Below are 18345 nucleotides of genomic sequence, written 5' to 3'. Positions count from 1 at the left end.
CGAGAACTGAGCGCGTGCCCGCGTGAGTCGATGAGTCGAGGCCGGGCGCGCCACGATGCGCACGTGCATGCCCCCTTTCGCCTCTTTTTTCACCTCAGTCTCTTCGTCTTGTCTCAGCGCCTCAGCCTGCAAACGACTCAGGCCTCGCCTCCTTTCCGCTTCTCTTCCTCACTCGCAGATCCAAGTCTCCGCCTGTCTGCCTGTCGCATCCCGTCTGTTGACCTCTCCAGCTCGAGCTCTCTTCTCGGGAGACGTGTCCGCCGCTGCGATGGGCGCCTTTCGTTCCCCGATTTCTGCTTTGGCTGCCGCGACGCGCCTCCCCTCTCCTACCACGCGTAGGAACTCTTCTTTCGTCCCTGCGTGGACTTCGACGAGCCACTGCCGCAGCTCCGGCGGACAGACCGAGAGCAGCACGTCGCTCGCGTCGCCGACGACTCTCCGCATGCGCGCGAGCGAGACGACTTCGAAAACCGCGCCTTCCAAGCCTCCGGCCGCCGCGAACGCGAGCGGAAGCGACGCGGCAGAGGCGCCCGGGGACGGCAAAGAAGACTCGCCCGCCCCCAGCGACGAAGGACGTGAAATTGAGGCGGAGGAAAGGGCCGCGAAGGAGGGCTGCGGCTGACGCGAATGGTCAGCGGAGGGACAGGAAGAAGAGAGGGAAGACGAAGACAATGGCGGCAGCAGCGCAGACGACGCGGAAGACGCAAGCCGCCCCCGCTGTGCGGCGGTCTCCCGTGAGAGGTCTCTCTCTCTCGCACACGCGTTTCGCTGCATCTCAGCTCCATTCGCGCCTCCGTCCTCGCCAGTCGCCTCGAGCGCCTGGGAAGCGGAAAATGAAGAAAACGGGCTCGTTGATGAGGCATCCGCGGAGGAAGAGAAAGGCATCACGCCGCGGGCGCTGGCGACGGAGGTCAAGAAGAGCCCATTTTCAGGCTCGTTCTTGACCGAACGGTGATAATACGCGATACGAGGCTCTTCATTTTCATCTCTCCTTCCGCCGTCCTCCTGTCCTAGGGCGTCGACTTCCGCTTCGCAGCTTGTTGTCCCCCTCGACTCGACGGCGGCTCTGCTTCTGGCTTCGGTCTTTGTCCCGTCCTTCTTCACCGCCTCTTGCATCGGGCGGCCTTCCTCTGCATCTTCGCTTTTCGTCCGCGCCTCTGCTATGATGTGTTCATCATCCTCGCGCGGCCGTTTCGCTTTTCGACCTTTCCGGTTTGCCGCGCCGCCGCCCTGGCTTTCGAGAACCGCCCTGAAGAGCTCCGCGTAGCGCGTGCGGAGGAATTCTCGCTGCTTCTCCGTCGTCTCGTAAGCCGCTTCGAGGCAACTTCCGCTATTGATGCAAAACACTTCTCCCTCGTCGCCTTCGCCTTCGCCCGCGTCCCCGTCTCCGCCTCGGTGCCGTACACGCTTGTTTGCGACGCGCTGTCTGCCTCCGCCGCAGACCGCAGGGGGGGGGAGGCTGCCCGCCGCTGCGCCGCCCTGTCGCTCGCTCGCTCCCTCCCTTCCCCGATCTGCGACTCCAGCTTCCGCTTCCCCGCCGTCTGCAGCTGCGGCCTCCTCGAGACGCTCGTGCAGCCTGAGCAGCTGGGCGCCGAAGAGCCGTCTCGCGTCGAGCGCCTCGGCGTGGAGAAGCGCAGGCCAGTCCGTGGAGGCGGTGCTGAAGGAGGTGCCGATGAACACCAGCGCAGGCGCGCGCGCGTCGAGATCCAGAAGGGACGCGTCGCCCGCGAGTTGAGGAGGCGCCGAGGACGCCCGAGGAGACGCGCCGCCTCTGTCCTGCGCTGTTCGCCCGCCTGTCGCGCCGAGAAGACCACAGAGTGCGCCCTTCACGTCCGCCAACCCGCCGCCTACCGCGTCGCCGCTTCCTTTCGGCGGTGCTTGACCAGCGTCCTCTGCGCCTTCTGCCCTCTCGATTCCCGCGTTGTCGCAGCAGCCGCTTCGGTGTGCGGAGTTCGGCGAGGCAGCCGAGACCTCGGGGAGGGAGGAACGCGGCCGCGTTTCTGTTGCGTCGCTCCCGACGACCTTCTGGGCTGCATGCCGCCTGTGGAGGCCTGCGAGGAAGAAGAAGGCCCGCGAGAAAGCCGCGGGCGTCTCGAAGGCGCGGTGCGGCGCGACGAAGAGGGTCTCGTCGAACCACAGACATAGAGGCACGCAGAGCGACCCGCAGGTAGGGCAGAGCGGAAGGAGAGTCGAGGGTCGCGGCTCACGCGCGGGGGGCGAGCCGAGAGACAAGGGCGCGGCGCCGCCAGAGTCCGCGGAGACAGCTGGAAGAACCGCGAGAGACGAGAAGAAAGGCACCGGCGTCGCCCGCGCCGCCTGCGCAGGCCCCACCTCTCCGCGCCGACTGCCCTCGGCGGCACCGGCGGCTCTGCGGTCACCCGGCGCGCGCAAGTTTCCTTCTTCTTCGCCTGCAAGAGCTCCGCGACCGTCTTCGTCGCGCGGACTCTCGTTGCCGCCGACATCGGCCTTGGCTCGCGTCACACCCCCCCCCCTAGGCGTGTGCAGCCGCCATACCACCTGAGCCTCCTCGAGAGCGACGTGAAAGCGATGGATGCAGTCAACTTCGTCTTGCCGCGCCTGGTTTTCTTCCTCCCTCGAGTCCGCGAGAGGGGCCTCGGCTGTGGGAGTTGCCGACGACGGAGACAGGCCGGTCTCCACGTGGAGCGCCGCTTCCGCCTCGCTTCCATCTCCCGCGTGCGTCTCGCGTCTCCTGCCTCCCTCTGGGCTTCTCCCCGCGTGGCGCGTTGAGAGCGGAGTCCGCGCCCGCGGCGCCCGCGTCGGAGGCACCCCCGAGCACCTGTAGCCGTACATCGACCCATGCAGCTCGAAAACGTTCTGCGCGTCTTCTCTCCAGGCGTCGCCCTCCGCGGCCCTGTCTCCGTTCTCGTGTCGCCCCTGCGCCAGCGCGGTTGGGCTCCACCAGCCCCCGCGCGGCGCGAGGCTGACCCAAACATCTCTCGGCACGGCTGAGCGAGAAGCGCGAGAAGAAGAGACGGAAGAGGGAGGTGAAGAAGAAGACGAAGGAGAGGAGGAGGGAGAAGATGAAGAAGAGGGATAGGAAGAACAATAGGAAGCAGAAGAACGAGGTGAAGGAGACGGAGGGGAAGAGGCCAAAAGAGAGGAAGAAGAATGAGGTGAAGAAGACGGCGGGGGGGGAAAGGCGGAGGAGAAGAGGAAAGATTGAATGCAGTGGGGAGAGTCGACAGTGGATCTGTCTGGGAGGCTGCAGCCGCTACGCCCTTCACTTCCTTCATCGCGATCCCATCTCCGCACGCCAATTTCGCAGCCCCCTCCGGCCTTCCGTGGCTGACCACTCCTCCTCCTTCTCCTCGCTCAGAGACTCGTTTCGAAGGAGCTCCGCTGCCTTCTTCTTCCTTCTCTTCGCCCTCTTCACACGCAACGCTGTGTCTGTCTCCGCCGCACAGCGTCCTCTCTCCATGGAGCGTCGCTCTCGAGACCTGGCTGGCGAGTTTCTCGCGCAAAATGCACAACGCGACGTGCTGTAGACCATCGACATTCTGCGTGAGAAGAAGAACGGATGAAGGCCGTGAGAGGAGGAGAAAGGCGAGAACGAAGTGCCCGGGCGAGGGAAACGCCCGCCGAAAGAGTCTCGGGTCGTGTGCGCGGTACCAAAAGGCAGAAAACCTAAAGAAGAAGAAACAAGAAAGAAGGCAAAGAGAGATCAGAGGGAACAGGAAGGCACACCCGCTAACTTGGGGATTGGGAGAACACGTGACGCAGATCCACACAATCTGGGAAGCGGGCAGCTGAAAAGTCAAAGTCAAGAAGAGAACGAGGAAAGGCGAAATGGAGAGAGAGGAAGAACAAAACGAACGCTCTGCCGACGCTCGCCCCTGCACTCTACGCTGCTCCCGCTTCCTCGCGACGCCTGCCAACGAGGCATGCGCGGCCTGGCGTCGTCGCCTTTTTTCCACCCCAGACGCCGATTGGCCTCAAAGCCATCAAACTAAAAACATACTTATATACATGTACATACATATATATGTATGAGTCCTCATTTGAATACGTGCATGTGCGTATGCATGCGTCTGCGGCGGGTGCCTGCGTTAGCTGACCATTTCTCTTTCTCGCGCCGAAACGCCGATATGGTACCCCATTCTGTAGCCGCCATGCCTCGCGCGTGCGCGCCCGCAGTTCGCTCTTCTGCCTTGCCGTCCGCAGCCCTGCGCACTCGCGCGCCTTCCCCTTCTTCTCGCCAGACGACTGCAGGAAGGTCTCTCGAACTCTGCGCATCTGCGCCCTTCTCCCGTGGCGTCTTTCCGGCGCCCTCGGCCTCGCGAAAGCCTCTCTCTCGCGCGCGGCTTCGCCCGCTGCGCGGCGCCGCTGCGGGCGCTCTGCGAGAGGCTTCTGAGGGCGCCTCCGCCGCGCTGGGGCGTCTGCGCTTTCGCCTTATGGAAGAGACTTCCTCGCCGACAGACGCGGCGCGATACAGAGGAACGCCGCTGGCGACGCTGAGGCCTGCAGCAGCACACAATCGAAACGCAGAGAGCTCGAGGGCGAAAGTCGCAGCCCACATAGACAGAAACACGGAGAAAGCGAGAGGGGAGAAGAGAAAAGAGAGAGAAGGTGACACCAGGCACATACTGAGAAGGAGGCTAGAGAAGATCGACCTGAAGAGAACGCCGCGCCTCTCGAGGTCGGTACGCACGCCTGGAGAGTTGGGGGGACACAAATGAAGAAAAGGAAGTAGCTCCTGCCGACGGGCACCACAGAGAGAGCGACAGGAGAAACATTCGAGCTTCGCGAAGAAGAGGAATGCAGAAGTGCGGAGGACAGACAGACATCTACCGCAGGCTGTCCCGTATATGGGCGCCGCAGACAGACACGCGCTTCTGTGTGGAGGCGACAAGGGAAAAACGAGAAGATGCACTCACCTGCGCCTGTCACGAAGAGAACTTTGCGCTGCCACCCGCGGCTGTCGCCCGAGGAAGGCGCAGCAGACACGCATCCAAAGAGAAGACGCCGCAGGGCGTCCAGGCTCCCCGAGCTCCTCGTCCTTCTTCCCTCCATCGTTTGGTCTCTTCTCCTTCCTCTCGCTTCTCGCTTCTCTCTTCTCCTCGCCTCTCTCCTCTTCTCGCTTCCGTCTTCTTCTCGCCTTCACACGCATGCGCAACGCACAACGGTCTCAATGCTCTTCTCTCGCGTCTGTTTCCCGCGTTCGCTCTCTGCGACATCGCGCGGGTTTTAGAGAATCTTCACTCCCCTCCTAGCCTGACTCGCCTTTCAGAGGCCGCGAAGCTCCTCAGGGCTTCAAAGCAGCTCCCACCCCATATCCGCGACGCATTCTTCTCCCTCTCCTCTCTTTGCTTTCCACGGTTTCCTATCAATGGGTCTCCATCTCTCAGGCTTCTTGCGCGCCTCGCCTGCGGCCTTCTTGAGTGGCGGGAGCTCAGCCGCGTTGACAAGCATGAAAAGGTTTCTATAGACGGCAAGGAGACCGCACAACGCCATGCGCGTTCTGCTCGGCCTCGCGCAGCCTTCTCCTTCGTCTCTCTTCTTCGCGGCAGGTCTCTCTTTCTCTCTCTCATCACTTCAGCGTAGATTTCCGCACGTGTGCGCGTCCGTGTCTCTCTGCGCGGCTTCAGCGCGAGGCGCGACGACGAGGCTGCCGACGGTGTGTCGCGTTTTTGCCGAAGACCGCTCTCGCCGCGAAGGGCAGCAAGGACGAAAGCGAGAGAGGAAGGAAGAAGATAAAACACGGTGCGATGGGAACGCGCGACGGTGTCTTTTGAAAATACAGAGAGGCACAGCACCCGAGGCCCAGCGCGCAAAGCGCGTAGATGCGCATGCGCGTTGAATGAGACGCTGCCGCATCGGCGGCGTGGACTCAACACAGCGTGTCGAATTTTCAGATTCCACGAATCCAAGACGGAGTAGCAGTGCTTTTTGGTGGACTTTCCGGATGTCTGCGGCAAATCGGACAGAAGGGAAGGTGGGGAGAGGAGTCAGCGGCTGCGAGAGAGAGGTCGCGCGGGCGGGTGGCGGCTTTTTAAGAGAAAAATCGAGGGGAACCAGTGTGATGGCATCATCAAGGCTGAGTAAACCTCAAAGAATTGCTTGAGTCTTGCTTCACAACCTGAGCTCGGAGTTTTCATGGGCTGCGCCTGATTCATCTCTGAAGGGGAGGGAGGCGGGCGACGAGGCGCTGAAGAGCTGCGCCGCGGGGCTTCGCCGCTCTTCTTGCTTTGCGTGGTGAATCTTTCGAGAGAATCCTTCGTTTTTCGCACATTTCCGCCCGTCCCTGAGCCAGCACTCGCCCTCGAGACGTGTATACCGGCGCGACTTTCTCTTCGTTCGCTTTTTCTCCTCTGCCTCGCAGTCCGAGGCGTTTTCTTTTCCCTTTGCTTCGATACGGGCATCTGCTCTTCGCCGTTTCGGGTTAGGGACGCGCTACTCCCTCTCTCTGGTCTGTTTAGCGTCTTTGTCTCTCTCTATCACCTCTCGATCCACGTTTGTTGCGCGTTGTCTCTCCCTCTGGTGTGTGTCCGCCGGGAGTCCTTCACTTCCTCGCCTTCGGGGAGCGTCGGCCCTTGAACCAGTTGCCCGTTTGTTTAGTTAAGTTCACGCGTTTGGATTCCTGTCCTCTGCAGTGCGAGCTGCCGTCCGCGCGCGCAGTTTCTGAGTTTGGTTCGCCAGTCTCCTTTGTCATTTCGCTTCGCGATTTCTCTTCGTGTCTTTGTTCCTTCCAAGTTCCATCTCGTCCTCTCCTTGTCTGTCTCTCCTGCTCTTCGGTCTGGTCGGTCGCCTCGTCTTCTTGCATCTACCATAGCGCCGCTGCGCTGCCCGCCCGTCATCGCTCCTTTCCCTCGTTTTCTCTCTCTTTCCCTGTGACGTTGCGCCTGTCTCCGCTGTCATCTTTTTCACTTTTCGTCCTTTTTTCTTGCGGCGGCCACGGGCGCGTTCAGCTTCTCACTGGGGCAAGATGAGCCGGTCGCTGGAGCGCGGCTCCTCCTCCTCTTCGGGGGCGTATCAGATGTGGCTGGGCAACATCCCGTTCGACGCGACGGAGGAAGACCTGAAGGCTCTTCTCTCGCGCGTCGGCAGGGTGATTCAGGTGCGCGTCAAATACGACGAAGGCGGACAGAGCAAGGGTTTTGCCTTTTGCGAGTTCCCCGACCCCGAGACCTGCTACCTCGCCTACGTCACGCTGAACAACGTCGACCTGGGCGGCCGAAAGCTGAAGATCGACTTCGCCACCGACGAGCTGCGCCAGCGCTTCGGCTCCACGGGCGGCGGCGCCGCCTCGGCGCGCGCCGAGCGCAGAAAGGGCAACCCCTCCGGCGCCGCGCAGCAGGGCGGCGAGGCGGCTGAAGACGCCCGCGCTATCTCCGCCGCCGCGCTTCTCGGATCCCTCCAGGCCGCCGCCGGGCTCGCCCCTGGCGAGAGTCTCCTGGGCGTCCCCTGCGCCAGGCTCGGGCGCGGTCGCGACCGCCACGCCACGGGGGGGACTGCCGCGGGAGTCTCCGCGCGCCGCGCCGCCAGTCTCGCGCCCGTGGCGCTGTACGACGGGGCTGCAGCGGCGGCGGACATCATGGAGATTCTGCAGACCTTCTCGACTTCGCAGCTGCTGGCGTTCCTAGGCGACATCAAGCGCCTGATGCAAGAGAGCTCGTCGGCGTGCCGGCAGCTCCTCCTCGCCCACCCCGCCATCGTCTACGCCGCCCTCCACGCCATGTATCTCCTCGCGCCCGCGACCGCGGAGAGCGCCCGCGCGGGCGCCGAGACAGACGAAGGCGCCCGCGGGGGGCAGCGATCGTCCTCGCTGCCGCCGCCGGAAAAGCGGCAGAAACTGCTCGGCGGAGAAGCGGCCGGGTCCCAAGAGAAAGCGGCTGCGTTTGAGCGAGATGTCGCCTCAGCACTCGAGAGGCGCATGGGCTTGTCTGTGAACCAGCTTGACAAGGCGCGGAAAAACCGCGACGAGCGTGTCCAGCAGCTGCGCCACGCAGGCCTCTCTGTGCAGTTCGCAGGCCCGACTGCGCAGCAGGCGACTGGTGCCACCGATCCGGCGCAGAGCGCAGAGACCGGCGCGCCGGCCCTTGGAGCCCAAACGGGACAACAGGTGGGCGCGGGGGCCGCAGCCCCAGGGGGTTCTTCGGCGCCCGCGGCGGCCCTTTCTCAGCCCTGGCTGGGCAGCGCCGCTGAGGATCCGGCCGTCCCGAGAAGGGAGGGGACGGAGCGAGCCCCGCAGCTCGCGCCGCCTCTGCAGACGCCGAGTGCGCAGGTCGGGCTTGGCTTAGGTGTCTCCTCGCCTCCGACCGCGGTCGGAGGCGGTGTCCGCTCTGCGGCGCTGCCGAGCGGGGCGGCGCCGGGTCTGCCCCCGGCGGCGCACGCGGCCGCCGCGCACGGGGCTCCGTCTCAGGCGGTGCCGAGTAGCTCGCTTCCGCTTTCCGCGCCTCCTGCGGCGATCAGCCGACAGGCGCCTGCGACGGGCGCGCGCGGTGGTGCAGGCGTCCAGGCTCAGCAGAGACCGAGCGCCGCGCCGCTGAGAAAGGCAGGCGAGGAGGACAGTGGAGCCCAGGAGGCCCCCCCTGTCCCTCCGGCGGGCAGGCAGGCGCCTGAGGCGGCGGCGGCGGCTCCGGCGGGGCGCGAGAGTCAGCGGCCGGCAGCCGCGGCACGAGGCGCTGCGAGTCCGGGGCTTTTGCAGGCGCCCGCAGAGCAGCCTCAGCTGCCGGTCGCTCACCAGGGGGCTGCAGTCCCTGCGGCTCTCGCGCAGCATCCCGCATTCGCGGTGCCTCCGGCGCCAGACACGCTCGTTGGTGAGTGGAGAGAGGAAAGAAAGGATGCCGCGCGATACAGCGAAGAGGACAAGACCCTGGAGCGACGGGAAGCGATCGCACACCAGAGGGAAGCGACACTAAGGCCTTTACCGCGCAGAACGGCGCGAGGGTTTAGGGTTTGGGGGAAGGGGGCGGGGAGTCGATCCTCGCTGTCTCTTGGCGGGTGAGAGGCGCGGCGAGCTGGAGGGAACTCGAGGCTAAATTCTGAACTATCGCGGATGCCACGACTCGCCCGCCTCGAGTTTCAGTCTGCACTGTGTGCTTGAATATGCGGTGGAGGCGGTGCTAGCTAGAGTAGGCGGCGCCTGTCTCCAGCATCGGGGTACAGTGCCTGCCGTGATCGCCCTCTCGCGATCATAGTTGAGGCTTCTGCATCACGCCAGCCTTCATGCGTGACTGCAAACGGATTCGGCGCTCATCAATCACACATTTTATCGACATGCATGCTTTCCCGCCTAGTGTGGCCTCCTCGGCAGAGCCCAGGATCCGTGTTTGCTTCACAGACGCTCTGCGCTTTTGTTGTGTTTTCGCGCGTTCAGACGAAGTCCTGAAGAGCCCAGACATCCTGGCAAAGTAAGCTTCTGCCTCCACACGCATTTTCATCGCTTGGCTCTGTAGTAAGCCTTAGCGCCGTGAGCTGCGCGCCGTCGCTGCATCTGAAAGTCTGCGACCGAAACAGAGGGAGAGCTATATCTCGCATGGGCGCCCCGCGCGACAGATGGTTGCTAGAGCGGCTGCAGCAGACTTCTCTCTGCTGTGTTTTCTCCTGATGCTTCCCGCATATTCGGTGCTGCTGCGCGAGAGACTTGCAGTTCAAGCGTGTGATTTGAGTAGGAGCGATAGAGACTTGCGCGAGGTTGCGGCGCATCTTGTTTGCGCACACTGAGCGAGCGTCCATTCTACCGGTGTTTTTGCTTCAGGCAGAGGGATAGGGCTTCGCTGTGTTGGGCCGATTCGGTCTGCGTGACTTCTGCTGCACTTTGCGTTTTTTTCTTCTTCAGCGTCCTCAACAGCAAGCACAGCACCATGCGCAGTTGGCCCCCTGAGCAACGCCGGCAAGTTCTCGCCCTACAGTCGGTAAGCCAGAGAGGCGAGAAACAAGACAGACATAGGGAGGAACATTCGCAGCAAAGGTAGGGGGGAAGGGAGATAAAGCACCTTAACAAATGAAACGGTGGCAGAGCCGAAAGAGAAGCTTTCCCCGTGAAGATCAGGAGAAGCAGACGCGCCCCAGCTCAAGAGACGAGCGTGGCGCAGAGAGGAAGGGCAAGTGGCAAGGCAGGGAGCGAGGAAAGGTTTTCTGGGTAAAAGACACGATTCCCCAGCTAATCACCGCACTAGTTCTACACGTTTCGCAATTATCCTGTCGATCCACGGCACACACACCACCGTCATTCTAACGTTTTTCCTTTTCTTGTTTCTTTTTCCTCTGCCCTCAGGCTCTCTTGAGGCGAGGCTTTCCTGTGGCGCAGTAGATCCGAGGCGAAGAGACAAGCGACGCCGAAGGAACCCCCGAAAGGGACAGACAGAAAGCGAAGAAGTCTGCCACTAGTTCAGGGGTCCGCTTCTGCGTTGCGTGCGGTCTCCGCTGTGTGACTACGCGTGTTTGTTTCTTATCTAGAAAGGCGTGCCGCGGCTTTGAAGGCCGTCGTGAGTCTCTGCGTTTTCGCCTCTTGGGTCTCGCGGGCCTTGTGGTCGCCGCCCGCGTCTCGCATTTCTTTCCATCCTCTGCGTGGGAGGATCTGTTCGCGTTTTTTCCTTTCAGTGCCGCGATTAACTTCTCTGTCTCTGCGTACCCTCGCGGACTCTGGCGCTCCGCGGCGGGCGCGAGAATCCGTTTACGAAGCGAACTAAGACCTTCGCTGCAGCGGCGGCCTCGGCGCGGCGACCTCTTCGAAGTCTTTTTGTGAAGCGCTCTCATGCTCAGCGATTTCCGAGGGAGGAGCGCGGCCTGCTGGGAAATCACTTGATCTCGGCAAGAAAACGAGGCACAGAAGTCTGAGTCGGAAGAGAAAGGAGTCGAAGTCGCCCCGCCTCCGCAGAAAACAGGGCTAGACTAGAAGGCGCCTGCGTCTTACGCCTCACACGATGCCTCCCCCAGGCTCACGGCGGGACATCTGAACACATTATAGGAAATAGGTGGCCGTGCGTAGACAGATGAAGACGAAAAGAGAAAACACGGAGCGCGACTGCGAGACCGCCAGACACGAGAGCAGCTGAAGAAGCCGATCCCGCCCCATTTCACGCGGAAAAAAAGCAGGATCTCTGCCCCGTGCTGGCTAACCTCTGAAGCATATATACAAAAATATACATAAATATACAGCCGCGTATACAAAGATATAGGGGAGTATGCGTATTGGCCTCGTCGCGCAGTTACAGCTTCTGAGAATCAGATCTCTCGCGTTGATGCTTAGGCGCGTGCGCCGAGTGAGAAAACCGGGAGACATATCGTCATGCTTCTCGATTTCATCAGGCACTCACGGGCAGCGTCCCCCCCCCCCCCTCCCAGAAAGGCACGAAGAGGACAAGAAACGAGAAAAAGACGCCAAGAGCAGCGACCCGCCACAGCACTTGGAATGTTGACGAGCCCCGTCTCAGGACAGCTGCCGCCACGTCATCGGAAGATAGAAATTTCTTTCCTGTGCCTGTCTCGGCCTCTTTTCCAGACTCTCTCGTGACCAAGTGGGTTTTTTCAGCACTCCTTCGCGCCCTCATCTCTTTGCGCGCGCCTCGGCCGTTAGTCGGATTTAATCCGCGAGTAGATGTACTTGACGAAAATGAAGTTCGCACTAAAGGTGACGCACCCCGTCATAAGGAACAGCATCCACGAGACGGCGAGCGAGTAGCCGAAGAAGAAGGAGGTTTGTAGAAGCCCGTGCATGCGCGTACTCGTAAAGAAGTAGTACACGCAGTGCAGGAAGAAATACAGGCTGACGCTCCTGAGAATAACACACTCAAACACTCAAATTCTGCATCCCTTCGTTCGCTGCGCTGTCCATACATAAAGGACTATACTCTTAACTGAAGACTCCCAGCCCAAATCTCTATTTCCAAGGCAACGCCACTGTCGCCCTTATAAATGAAATACGCGGATCATCTCTTATACATATAGATAGATAGACATAGCCATAGTTGTGGATTTACTCGACAAAGACTTAGATAGAGATATAAATACAGATAGATACAGATATAGGTTTAGATAGGTAGACATAGACAGATACAGATAGACATAAAGATAGCTATAGAGATACAGATCTATGAGGATAAAGATATACATATAGATATAGATAAAAATTTTCTAATATACACATAAAGGTATATGGGTGACCTTGCGTTATGACACGAATGTATGTGTGCGGACGTGCCGGTACGGCTGGTTGTGAGCGCGCGACCCGCGCCACGCTGTCTGTGTTCGCAGGCGAGCGGCGCATGCATGCGCACTCTCCCGCCGAGCAGAACGCCCTCCCGTTCCCCTCGAGTTCCCGCCCTCGGGGCGTCGGTCTTTTTTTTACCCGCCGCTGAGGAACGAGCGCCACCACCAGCGGTGATTCTCCGCGTTCAGGTGCATGTAGGTCAGGAGAACGCTGACGGCGGCGGCGGAGACGAAGAGGAGGACGCCAGCGAGAAGCAGAAAGAAGTAGAACGTGTAGATGCGGTTAGAAGACCAAACACTCATGAAAAGGTAATGCAGCTCGATGTAGATCCCGCTGAAGGGCATCACGCCGCTCACGATCGTCTGGAAGAGCGGCCGATTGAACCACCGCACGCGCGGAATCTCCCGCGCGAGCTTGTTCGTCTGCGCGTAAGGGACGTCCAGACACGAAATCGGGCAGTCGAGACGCTCAAAACAGTGTTAGGGGAAGGTTTTTATCTTTCTAAACAGACGCACCCCGCACAGAGGTTGGTTCGTATTCCAAGATCTAAGAAAAAACACGGCACGCGTACGGCTCGACAGAGAAGCCCGCCTAAAGGAGCGAAGAGCAACGCAGAGGACACAAAAAAGAAACCAACGAAGTGGCGAGGAGAACAGGAACCCCGTATCTCTTGTTGTGCACATCTGCGGTGAGCAGAACAAGAGAGGGAGACGCTTGTGACTCACGAAGACCGCAGACAGGTTGTAGAGGCGCAAGACACAAATTAAAGGCGCGCCGGAAGAATAAGTCGAGAGAGGAGAAAAAAATCTAAAAACGGACCTTGCAGGGGAAAGCGTAGCCTCCCGCGATCTGACGAGCCGCCCGCCGCCGACCCCAGATGCCTCCGATGATCGTCAGCGGCAGCGTAACTGAAAAAAAGAGGGGAGTAGACACACTCGCGGCAATCACAGGACGCCGATCCTGAAGAACCTAGCTAGCTAGCGGGTCTCCTTCTCGACTCCGCCCCCATATTTTCTCCTCTCTTCTCACACGCCATCGCTGCGCTGTGTTCAGCGCGCGCCCGCGTTCGCCTTTCAGAGTTAGATTTCTGTCTCCACCCCGCCTCTGTTTTTCCGCGTCTGATACACAAGGCCTTCGAACTCTACACAAGCCTTCCAACACGCGGCAGGAAGGGCCTCTTGCATCGACCTGAAAAGATCAAATTTATTCTTTTCTGCGCTTCCTGCGCTGTGGAAAGGTTCCTTCAAACACTCACCAAAAAACCAACACGCGAAGAGCAGGAAGGTGGTGCCGAAGGGTAACGCGACGGTAGAGTTGTAGACGAGCGCGATGGTGTTCAAGACGCACCAGATGACAAAAAGCGGCAGCTGAGAAAAACGCGGAGAAAAATCGAACAAAGGGCATCCAACCCGCGCGAAACAACAGGCGCCGCAGGTGCAGGAGGAGAAGGGATTAGGACGACATGCCACGGCAGATAAGAGGAAAAAGCGAAAACACGGAGTCGAAACAGATGCATGTATACCAGTTCATAAAAAAGGGCAAAGTCAACAAGAAATGACGCAAGCCACACGAGACAAAAACGCTCATGCAACGCAGATGAAACAGAAAAGAGAAAAAACGTACCGCAAACATCATGCATGTCACCACCAGACTCCATGTCCATTTGACGCCGCCCAGCTTCCGGTACGTGTTTGAGCTGATGAATCCTGCAATAACTGCACCCAAATATCGCAGACACACGCAGCCCCATAAGTCAACACCTTATCCAACTCCCTGTACAAATACATATGCATATATAAATATATATACGTGTAGAGAGAGCGCACGCACGAGGATGTGGCAGCGCCTGAAGGTTAGGAGACGTGCGCTGCGGCGGAAAAGGTCTCTGGAGCGAAAAAACGAAAAGGAGAACCAACTCGCAGGACGGGTGACGGCCTCCAGACATAGATGAATGCACACAAATATACATGCATATAGATATGTGTATATGATTGAATACGAATCGCGGAGTAACACACACAAGCCGTATATGGATGCATGCACGCACATACACATGCATACCTATATATATTTGTACACTTGTATATATGCGCATGCGCTGGTAAGCAATCGATGGAGATCGCGCGGAAGACAAAGCAGTAGACTGAACAGCAAGTTTCATGACTTACATGAGGTGAGGAGGTAGGAGAGAAGACTGCAGGACAGAAGTTCGCCGCGCTCGAGGTACGGGGTGAAGCATCCGACGACAATCGTCGCGAGGACCTGCGCAAAAAATCAGAATCTCTCCTTTGACTCCCGTCTGATCCATGCATATATATTTATACACTTGCATGTGGGTATATGCGCAGGTGATGGAAAGCAATCGATGGAGATCGGTCGGCAGACAGAGCAGTGGACTGAGAAGCAAGTGATGATGCGCACGAGATCGGCGGAGAGAGGCGTTGTCTGGCGCCGGGAAAATCTCTCGAAAAGCTCTCCTACAAGCATAGACCGCACTGCGGCCTCACGCCTCACTCGCCGTAAGTGAAAACAGGGACAGAGACCGGAAGACGAGCCCGAAGAAAGACGGTCGTCGCCGTCTCGATTTTTTAGGTATTTTACCCCTTTCTCCCTACCAACATGAGCAGGTGAGCGCCACATCCGACCATCGCAGAGAGCGGCATGCGGTGCGGAGGCGGGCGGAAGACGTCCGCATGCAGGAGCTTCCAGCCTACAAGAAAACGTCAAAACGAGCGCAAAAAAATATTTTTCGCTGAGGCCTGCGAGCGTGCAGACGCCGGGGTAGAGACGAGAGGTTCGTGTGGCGAGGCGACGGCGCAGCGCATCCAGCCGCCAGCCAAGTTGCCGTCACGCCCCTCCCTCTGTCGCTCTGTCGCTGCGCACTCACCACGCGCACGGATCCCAAAGTGGAGGCATCTATGACGATGAAGACACGCGCTGCATCGGCGATTGGCGTGCGCACGCCGGCTGCATTCATGCGCGCGGACACCAACGACACCCGCCCTCGAGAAATCCTGGAAACTTGGCGAGCACGACCGCCGAGGATGCGCAGCGATGCAGAGCGCGCACGCAATAAAACGCCCTGCAGATGCAGAGAACGCGAAAGCGGCTGCCTGAGAGGCGAGGGGGGAGAGAGACGCGCGCGACGTACCTGTTTCCTCCTCGAGACCCGTGGCAGCGAGCTCTTCGTCTGCGAGCTTGAACATCATGCTGAAGACACACGCGCACGCACGATCACGCAGCGCTTCGAGTCAAAACGCGAGAAAAACGCGCAGAGACGCTCTCACGACTCAAAGAAGCAGAACGAAAAAGAGAGCTTGGGGGACGGGGGGGAAGGTGGCAGAGAGGAGGCGAGTAAAAGGTCTTTACCTGTGGAGGTCGGCCTTCACGATCCTGAGGAGGAGTACTGTGAGCAGCAGCACGATGAGAAGAGTGAAGACGAACGAGTTCAAGATCCCGAGCCAATGCACATCGACGGAGAGTCGCTTCTGCTGGCCTGCGGAGTCGACTCTCTGCTCAGACGCTTCGCCTGAGATCGGCGCAAACGGCGAAGAGAGCTGCCGGGAGACGCGCGAGTGGGGCTTGATGTCTGGGCGATCCTTCCAGTGCACAGTGTAGGTGAAGTCCGCGTCGATCGTCTCGTTCGGCGCCTAAAAACGGAAAAATACCGAAAATTACCAGAAAATCATGACGCCCCTCGCGAAAGGCAAACACACGGGCAGCGGCAGAAAACGAGCAGAAGAGAAAGCGAGCAAGCGAAACAAAAAACAACTCAGCGGCAAGTCACGCTGAGTCCACGCACACCGGAGCCGCGTCTAGCACTACGAAAGCGAGACGAGACAGGAAACAGACGAAAGAAGAGACGACGAAAGTCCTGCCGCGGTCCGTACATGCAACCACCTCAAAGGTTACGACGGAAAGCGAAGCGCATGAGGGGGGAGAAAATCGAACAATCAAGCTAATGAGATTTAGGGACAGACCCACAGTAGCGCGAAGCGTGCGGCTCTGTGAAGTCAACCAAAAGCCGCTCCTCGCGAGAATCGAAAGCCCCGGAGAAACAACAGAGACTCGAGAAAGGCGGCGCGCGAGAACGAAGTGCCATGGCGTTTTGTTGTGGGTAATGTGCCTCAAGAAAGCACCACGAGGCAGAAAAGGCGAGACTATATCCTGTTTGCGCGTGGAGAGGCGCAGCGTACCGGGAGATCGGTGATGTCGAGAAAGTCGTTTTCGAGGCTGTCGGCGCGGTATTCGGCATGCACGACTTGTCCTTCGTTGTAGCCGAGGAGGAAGTTGATGTTTTTCCGGACATAGTACCGGGTTTCTCCCTCTTCTTCCTCGTCCTCGCCGAACTCGGTTTTTCTGCGCTTTTCCGCCTTGCCGTCGTCCGCGAGTTTCTTGCGGACGCGCACGCCGAAGGGCTCGTGGATGGGCAGCTCGTCAACGTAGACTTCAAAGAAGTAGTTCTGGTCGACGAAGCTTTTCCACTTTGTGAGCAGCTCGCGATCGAGCTTCACCGTGCAGAGCTTCCGCGGCGTCTCCTGCGGCACGCCGTAGGCGATCTCGTACCCGCTCTTGACGAGGCGATCGCCGCGCAGGACCTGTCCCAGCGTCATCGGCGCGTACTCGAGCTGCTCCGGTGCGCAGACGCCCAGCTTAGTGTAGAAGATGTACGTCTCCAGCGGATTGTAGAACGGCCAGGCTTTGCTCACGCACACCATGACGGGCGAGCCGACGCGGTGCGACGTCGCCGCCGACAGGTACGAGGAAGACTGTGACAGCAGCGAAGACGTCGCCAGCTTGTAACAGAGAAGAAACAGAAACAAAACGCCCAGAAGAGGCACGAGGGAAGAGGAAACGCAGCTCGACTTCCGCTCCTTCGCAGGCCCTCCACCCGAGCGACGCGCTCCGCCACGCGGCGCGACCGACGGCAGCTCGATGTCGCCAGCCGCCATCGTGAGGAGGACGCGAAAAAAAGAGGACTCTGGATTTATCTGAGAGACTCCTCGGCTTAGGTGCTGCTTACTCCAAGAGCTGAGACGGCCGCGGGAGCACGACAGGAAGCGCGGAGAGAGGGAGAGGAGCGAAGATAAAGCGAGCGCGCGCGAGGCGCGAGGTGGCTGCGCGGAGGAGACAAGACGCGCGGAAAGGTGAGAGAGAAAGAGAGAAGACGGCCGGCGCAGAGAACGAGCCTGACGAAGGCGAGGCAAGAAGGAGCGCTCAAGAAGGACGGGGAAAGAAAGAAGAGGCGGCAGACAAGGTTGCCAAAAGTAGAAAAAGCTAGGCGGACGGAGGAGGGTCGCCCTCTCCCTCTCTCCCCGGTGAGAAGCGGGCGGCGCGCTAGCGAGGCCGGCAAGACAAAACGAAGAAAAAACTCGAGAGCAGCCAAACAGGCTGGTAAAAAGGGCAGAAACCGACGAGAACAAAGACCGATAAAGTGGAAAACGAGACGAGGAAGCCAGGCGAGAGAAAGCGAAGAGACGGTACGTCTTCTCTGCGCGAGGCGCGCGGGAGAGAAAACAGCGGCGACGCAGTCGCACGCCGCGAGGCGAAAGGCCGCTAACGAGAGAATTGAGGCTATCCTCTTCTTCACGCTTTCCCTTCTGACGTGTCTGATGTCTCTCTCAAGAGAACGAAGAGAAAGAGCCGAGTCGCGCGAAGCATCCTTCGTTAGTTGAAGAGCGTATCTACACCGGGAGCTACTCCGACCGAGCTTCTCCCAGATGCGGGCGCCGCGGACTCGCTCAAAACGCGCACATGTCGCCACATATGAGATGTCTACGAGACGTCCTTCATAGCTTGACAGGACTTTAAGTTTGTCGTGGTTCGTTGCCTCTTCTTCAAATCAGAGACAGCCTCAAGACACAGCGTACCGACATGCGGCGCGCACGGAGGCGGGCAGCGCATGCTTCCCTTTTCGCTGTTTCGTTGTCCCCCGGGTCACTCGTTCGTCCTCCCGCTTCTCTCGCTCCTCTCTCCCACTCTCTCTCCGAAACACTTTTTTTTTCTCGCTTCCTTGCATCGGTTCGTCTTTTTTGTTGTCGAGAGAGCGTGGCTGTGACTAGGTGATCCCTGCGCCTGAGCTTCCCAGCGTCCGCGAAGTGCATCGTTTTGCGCGCGTGCGTGGCGCCGAGAGTGGAGGCCTGACAGCGCGGCTTGAAGACTTTTTCTTCTTC

The 18345-nt window shown here is 59.6% G+C and overlaps 3 protein-coding genes across 3 annotated transcripts; 1 reads left to right on the top strand and 2 right to left on the bottom strand.

Annotated features, from left to right (window-relative positions):
• Nucleotides 1-168: 168 nt before the first annotated feature.
• Nucleotides 169-5430, bottom strand: BESB_076120 (uncharacterized protein; the record flags this gene model as incomplete). The annotated part of the gene is made up of 5 exons (XM_029365973.1): nucleotides 169-2966; nucleotides 3146-3645; nucleotides 4077-4479; nucleotides 4896-5116; nucleotides 5288-5430. 5 exons carry the CDS (start codon nucleotides 5428-5430, stop codon nucleotides 169-171), a joined length of 4065 nt encoding a protein of 1354 aa, XP_029217404.1.
• A 1513-nt stretch (nucleotides 5431-6943) lies between these two features.
• BESB_076110 (RNA recognition motif-containing protein) lies at nucleotides 6944-10273 on the top strand (the record flags this gene model as incomplete). Its single annotated transcript, XM_029365972.1, has 4 exons — nucleotides 6944-8777; nucleotides 9338-9371; nucleotides 9800-9875; nucleotides 10238-10273. The coding sequence occupies 4 exons, from the start codon at nucleotides 6944-6946 to the stop codon at nucleotides 10271-10273; spliced, it is 1980 nt and encodes a 659-aa protein (XP_029217403.1).
• Nucleotides 10274-11535: 1262 nt separating this feature from the next.
• Nucleotides 11536-17124, bottom strand: BESB_076100 (endomembrane protein 70 subfamily protein; the record flags this gene model as incomplete). Its single annotated transcript, XM_029365971.1, has 10 exons — nucleotides 11536-11737; nucleotides 12311-12594; nucleotides 12992-13080; nucleotides 13428-13539; nucleotides 13796-13887; nucleotides 14341-14434; nucleotides 14788-14882; nucleotides 15324-15382; nucleotides 15542-15822; nucleotides 16369-17124. 10 exons carry the CDS (start codon nucleotides 17122-17124, stop codon nucleotides 11536-11538), a joined length of 2064 nt encoding a protein of 687 aa, XP_029217402.1.
• Nucleotides 17125-18345: the final 1221 nt, after the last annotated feature.

The sequence above is a fragment of the Besnoitia besnoiti genome, chromosome VII, assembly GCF_002563875.1.
Source record: "Besnoitia besnoiti strain Bb-Ger1 chromosome VII, whole genome shotgun sequence".
NCBI classification, from domain to species: domain Eukaryota; phylum Apicomplexa; class Conoidasida; order Eucoccidiorida; family Sarcocystidae; genus Besnoitia; species Besnoitia besnoiti.
Note: the sequence above shows the minus strand (reverse complement) of the source record. Positions and strands in the feature narration are given on the sequence as shown.